General features: G+C 36.6%; 1 protein-coding gene across 1 annotated transcript; it reads right to left on the bottom strand.

Moving 5' to 3' along the window:
* Positions 1-4,407: 4,407 nt before the first annotated feature.
* LOC128598766 (lysophospholipid acyltransferase 2-like) lies at positions 4,408-6,635 on the bottom strand. Its single transcript, XM_053609527.1, is given in 3 exon segments — positions 4,408-4,767; positions 5,043-6,276; positions 6,278-6,635. Coding segments are annotated over 2 exon segments (1,560 nt in total). The 5' UTR covers positions 6,625-6,635; the 3' UTR covers positions 4,408-4,767; positions 5,043-5,063.
* Positions 6,636-6,881: the final 246 nt, after the last annotated feature.

The following is a 6,881-nucleotide window of genomic DNA, read 5'->3' on the forward strand; positions in this document are numbered from 1 at the left end:
TGGACAGTGGCCTTGCTATAGCTGAGTGATAATGAAAGTCCTAGATCTCTATTAGAACTTCTCAAACATTCTAGCCAGAATTGGGAGGGATGCTTCATTACTGCTAGGTTAGAAAGGAAGTTTAGGACCCGCCGTATGGTCTCCACTTATGCCTTGTGGGTGTGGGTTAGTCACCACCCAACAAGGATGAAGGCGCTGGCTTCCTTTTTATCTTCTACGATACCACAGAGAAAAAGACTGGAACATCTTGCTATTGTCTGATGTGGTACTCCCATCTTTTTGTAGAATTTGGCTGGAGTGGAGAGGATATGGTATAAATGGCTTTTATTTATTTATTTGTTTTTATTTTTTGGTTTATTTTTGTTTTGGGTTTGTTTGTTTTTTTTTTTTTTTTGTCATGCTAAGATGACCCTTTCCTGATGCTTGAGCTGAAGAGAATATGTTTTTCTTTGACTTTTTGTCTATGCCCATGAGCATTTTGGGATGCTGGCTTCTTTAGTTCCAAATTTAAAACCTATGAGAAAAATAAAACTCACAGTCCTCACCATCTTATCCTTCCCAGGGTCTTAAAGTCCTGAAGTCCTTGTTTAGTCTGCTTCTTTTCTCCAGCTTTACAGTCTTCTTAGGTTGGTTTTTGTATATAATGCCCAGGGATCTTAGTTGAACTTAGTGGAGAACAGGAAAAAGTATTTCCCTACATCTGTCCAAAAAACGAAGCCCTACTCTCTGCCTTTTAATTGAAGTGTCTAGATCATTCCCATCTGACATGACTATTGGTATAATTGGATATAAATTTATGATATTGCTATTATCTTTGTTTGTCTTATATATTCTTTCTTCTATTTTCCTCTTATCTGTTTTTTTTGCATTAATTTAATATTTTTAATGGCCCTTATTTATTAGAATAGTATTAGATTTACAGAAGTATTAACAAGATAGTACAGCAAGTTTCTATATATTAAGCACTTACTTCCACCTGTTAACATCTTATATTAGTATGATTTATTTATTACAATTAATGAAAATGTATTGATACATTATTATCAACTAAGTCCATTGTTTATTTAGGTTTTCTTAGTTTTTACAAAATGTCTTTTGTTCCAGTTCTCAGATTGCATACAAGAAACTATTTTGACTTTGTTGTCATATTTCTTCAGGGTCCTTTGGCTCTGATGTTTTTTCATAATTTCTTTGTTTTAATGACCCTGAAAAGTATTGAGAAATACTTTTCAAATGCCATTCTACTAGAATTTGTCTGACATTTTTCTTTTGATTATACTAGAGATGGGATTTTACAATGATCACAGAGACAAAGTGCCTTTTCATCACAATATATCAAGAGTAGATACCATTAACATGACATCACTACTGATAATGACTTTGATCACCTGACTTAGGGTAGGGTCTGTTGGGTTTCTTTACATGTAAGTTTTCTTTTTCTACCCCTTTCCATACTGGGTTCATTGGAAGGAAATCACTATGCATAGGATGCACTTAAGAATTAGGAATTTGTGTTTCCCATCTTTTTAGATTAGAATGAGTACATTGTTCACTTGGATTTAAGTTATGTGTATCTTCTCCCCATTTTTTTTTGTTTAGTGATTTATTTATATCAGAATACACATACATATAGGTATTATTTCATTCTTTAGGTTATAATTCAATACAACTTTATTTCTTCGATTGCTTAAATTGTTCAAGCTTTGACAATTAATTTCTGAATTAATTCTGTTGTGATCTAAGAACATAGCTTTTGCTTTTTTTAAAAAAGTTTTTCAAGAGTGTTTTATATCCCAGAATGAGAATGTGGTTCATCTTGGTGAATGAGCGTTCTGCTATTGCTGGAATATTCTACAAATATCAATTAAATCAAATTGATTGATAGTGCTGTCTCAGTAAAAATAAGCATCCTTATTTTCTTATCAATTATGAGGGTAATAATAAAATCACCAACTGTAATGGTTGACTTATTTATTTCTATTTGCAGTATTGCCAGGTTTTACTACATATTTTAACACTGTTGTTACACATTAAGTACACACACATTAGGCATTGTTACATCTTATTGGAGAGTACTGAGGATGCTAAAAGATGCATATACACTTAAGGTATGTTAAAAGATTTTCAAAGTTGGGTTGAATGTGCTATATGTAGCAAGGTGTTCTATGATGTTCACTCAAAAGATGGCATTAATCGAATGAATTCTGAGGTCACTATGTGACAGGCAGGACAGTCAAAGAAAGTGGGGGAAGTATGCCTATTTTCCAAGGAGCACAAGACCATTTTGAAGTGCCACTTGAAAACATTATGGAAGTACAATGACAGTGGAGGCATGAGTATGCAACAGAGCTTCCAACGCTTCTAACAACTGCACACATTCATGGAAAGTGTAAGATGCATGAGCTGTGTCTGACGTCCACAAGAGGAGCTTGCACAGCAACAAGTCTTGCTTATTCTGCTGTGGTTTGAGACAGTTTGCATGTTCACATAGAGGTCTACCAAACAGTGTGCACGTGAGACAGTAGATCAAGCATATGACACATTCTTAAAACAGCAAAATGGAAAGTTTTCATCCCAAGATTATTATAGCACTGAGATGAGGCAGCTTACCTCAATGAGAATTTGCCCAGACAATGGATAGAACAGAAAGGTGCAGTTGAATCTCCCCCATGTTCTCCTGACTTAATACCCGTTGACTTCTACCTATGGAAGCCCTTACAGGATGTGGTGTACCTAGAAAACCCATTACACTGGCAGTTCTTTAGGAAGAAACTGAAACAGCAGGCGTAGATACAAGTGGACACTTTGGTCAACATTGCTCAAGTGGTAGTTCACAGTAATCAGAAGCATCTGGATGCTAACAGTGATCTCTTTGAGCAGCTCTTATAATTGCAGAAGTCAAATGTGACTTGTATTCATCTTTTGCTATTGTTATACATATTTGAGTATGCCTATTTTAATACAGTTCTTTCCTTTCTTAAAATGTGTATACGTTTTTGGCACCCACTATATTTTTATCATTATGTAATGTTCCTCCATATTCTTGGCAATTTACCTTGATTTGAAGTCTACAAAAATGAATTTAGCTAATTGAGCTTTATTTTGATTACTGTGAGCATGATATAGCTTTCTCTGTTCCTTTCTGTTTTTAGCCTATTTTTGTCTTTCTAAATCAAGTGGGTTTATTTTAGACAACATATAATTGGTTCTTATTATTATCCACTATGACAATCTCCATTCTTAATGTGTATATTTAGACCATTTACATTTAAAGTGATATGTATATGTGTGTGTGTTTTTGTGTGTGTGTGCGTGTGTGTCTATGGGTGGTTTAATAGCTACCATTTTTGTACCATTCTCCATTCCTTGCACTTTTCTTTGTTTCTTTTTGATTCTCTACTTTTTTGTGCCCCTTCTGGTCTTAATTGGATTTTATATGATTCCATTTTCTCCCTCTCTTAAAATATCAATTATATTTCTTTTTAAAAATGTTCTTACCAGTTGCCCTACTGTTCTTAATATACATTTACAACTAAAATAAGTCCACTGCCAAATAATACTATATACTTTATGGGTAGCACAGGTATCTCCAATCACTCTCTCCTGTCTCTCATAACTGTGTTGCCATTCATTTCATGTATACACACACACACACACACACACACACAGAGTATACCTACACACACACTCAATAATCACTCAATACATTGTTACCATTATTACTTTGGGTTTTTTTATTAAATCATAACTGTGTATATTAATGTATTTACAAGGTACAATGTGCTGATTTTATATACAATTTGGAATGCTTACATCAAACTGGTTAACATATTATTCACTTCACTTACTTAATTGTTGTGTTAAGACATTTATACTCTACTCTCAATAGATTTGACATGTACCCTTGCAATATGCACCATAGGTGAGGTTCCAGTGACTACCCTCCCTCCACCAGACTCCCCTCCTCCCCTCAGCCTCCCCTCACCCTCCACTTCCTTCCTTCATTCTGGGATATAATTGTGTTTTATCATTCATATGAAAGGGTGGGTGATTGTATATTGGTTTCATAATAGTACTAAGTACACTGGATACTTTTTCTTCCATTCTTGGGATACTTTACTAAGAAGAATATGTTCCAGCACCATCCATGTAAACATAAAAGAGGTAAAGTCTCCACCTTTTTATGGCTGTGTAATATTCCATGGTATATATACAGCACATTTTTTTTTAAGAAAACCCTTCAAATCCTGAGATGTTTATTACATTGTTAAAGTATCCACATTCTTAAATATCCTGTTTCAAATTCTTCCTAAATTCCTTTACAGTACACAATATCAACTATTGAAACAGTGTTCTCACAATATTACACTTGAAAATACTTAGAACAATATTTTAGGAAATAGAGGGCTTAAGGCAAAACATTCATTTGGAAAAGTTAATTTCTCTCAATCAGTCAGATTGACACGATTATTTTTCCACCTCTTCAGTGCCTTGGGATACGCAACGTACATTCAGCAGAAGGGCACAAAGTGACCCTCTGACATACGCTGAGCTTGTGAGTGCCACTGAAATACGGAAACATTTTTTATGTAAGGCATGGCCCACAGGAACATGTCATGGGAGGGGTTATTTCACTCCATTTCCAGTCTGGTATACAGGAGATTCCCCACCTATAACAGTCCCATTTCCCCCCAGTGAAGCTTTTCCAAACAAACCAAACCTCTTGAAAAGGTGCTAAGATTGGTTTCTGTGAATATACAAAGAAACCTTAAAGCATCACAAGAATGGAGAAGCATGAATCCTATGTACTCAAGTTTGATATGAGGACAATTAATGACAATTAAGGTTATGGGGGGGGAGGAAAAGCAGAAAGAGGGACGGAGGGAGGGTGGGGCCTTGGTGTGTGTCACACTTTATGGGGGCAAGACATGATTGCAAGAGGGACTTTACCTAACAATTTCAATCAGTGTAACCTGGCTTATTGTACCCTCAATGAATCCCCAACAATAAAAAAAAAAAAGGAAAAAAAAAAAAAAAGAAACAGCTATCAGAGCCCTCCCCCATCACTGCTTTAGTAAGGAATGTCTGGAGGCTACTTCCTGATTCGGACTGCAAACATTGTTTGTCGTGGAAAAATTGTTCTGAAGTCCCACAGAATTTTCCCTTTCAAACTTTCTGGGTTCTGAGAGCTGAACATTTTCATGAGTCTTCTTTCCTCTTTGAGTTTTTTCCACTGGCAAAAATAATAATACTAAGAGAGCAACAATGTGGAGGCAGTAATACCAGGAGCTGTAAAACATGAAGGATGGTTTTATAGAAAGAAGTACAAATGGCACAACTGTGTAACTTATTGCTATTTGAGTTACTATCCACGTTACAACATCATAAAATAATTTAACTTGGGGAGGTTCAATGAAGTAATATCTAAAGTTCTTTCTCATAGCTCGTGCTGCTAATGTCATTAATACCCCTGTTAGAAATGTCAAATAATATCCTGGGTACACCCCATGCCAGATGGCAGAGAGAACGAATGTCCAGACCATTGGACGGAAGCAGGCTCGTTCATAACACACCCTTTTGAGCCAAAGAGCTGTCTGAATATTCCAATTATCAAGAAACATCTTAAAACTTGTTGACATCTCTATTTGCTGAATTCTCAAATTAGAAATTAAGTCCCAACGAGCTGCTCCATTTTTGTCATATCCTCTGAAACCAAAGTCTGCAGCATTATTAATAGCATCAACTAATGTCCATGCAAAATAGTATTTGGGTCTGGCAGCCAACAGAGAGACATACAGATAGGTCACCTTTGCTGGCCATGAAGCTATAGTCTGAAAATGCTCATCAATGTTATACTCCACAGGCAATGTTTTGGAGATAGTCAAGTGGAACAATAAGGAAAGTCCACAGATTAAGAGCTTCTGAATAACTGCAATATTTGGAGATGGCTCTGTTCTTTTGCTTTGTATTTCTTCCTTCCCATTTTCACCTGAATGTATCATGTGGTATGATCTGCCTTCAATGAAAGTAATGTAGTCTTTGTAAGAGCAGAGTGGGCCAGCAAGGATACCCATGAATTTACAGTTGTGACTTAAATACTCCTGTAGGCTGGGCATGCGCCTTACAGCCAAACCTCTCTGGGATGGAGTCAGTTCTTCATCCTTTCGAAACATCCCATCATGAATTTCATAAGCCAAACTAGTGATCTTCTGGGTAATGATCATCATTGGGCCTGAAAAATCAGCAGAATATTGTCCATAATCAAAGATATAGACTAGTAATTTGGCACACTGTGAGGTATCCCAAAGCGAACACAAAACAGTATTTGTGCATGTTCTCCACTCCTATTATAATCACGATACAGTAGGAAACTCTACTTTGTACAAGAAAATGTAAGGCATATCATCCAAAGCAAAAAAGTGCAAGATAAAGGCCCCAAAGGGTAGCAACTACATGTCTTATAAAAGAGCTAGTTTTGCTTGAATGTAGATAAGTTCGAAACCAAATGGCTGCTAGCAAGGCAAAGAGTTGGCACACTACAAAGTTGACCTGGTCGATGGGCAGCTGCACCGCGTTGCTCAGGGGCTGCAGCAGGGTGGAGCCCGTGGTGCTGGTGGTGGCCATGGCGGGGCCTTGGCGCTGTGCCAGGCGGCGATGAGCATACAACACAATTTGTTAATCCATTCGTGGATTGACGGGCACTTAGGCTTCTTCCATGACTTGGCAACTATGAATTGGGCTTCAGTAAATATTCTGATGCAAATATCTGTGTTGTAAAATGATTTTTGGAAATCTGGATATATACCTAGTAGAGGAATAGCACAATTGAATGGCAAGTCTACCTTTAGTTCCCTAAGTGTTCTCCAAACTTCTTTCCAAAA

This window comes from Nycticebus coucang, chromosome 11 (assembly GCF_027406575.1).
Source record: "Nycticebus coucang isolate mNycCou1 chromosome 11, mNycCou1.pri, whole genome shotgun sequence".
Classification (NCBI taxonomy): Eukaryota; Metazoa; Chordata; class Mammalia; order Primates; family Lorisidae; genus Nycticebus; species Nycticebus coucang.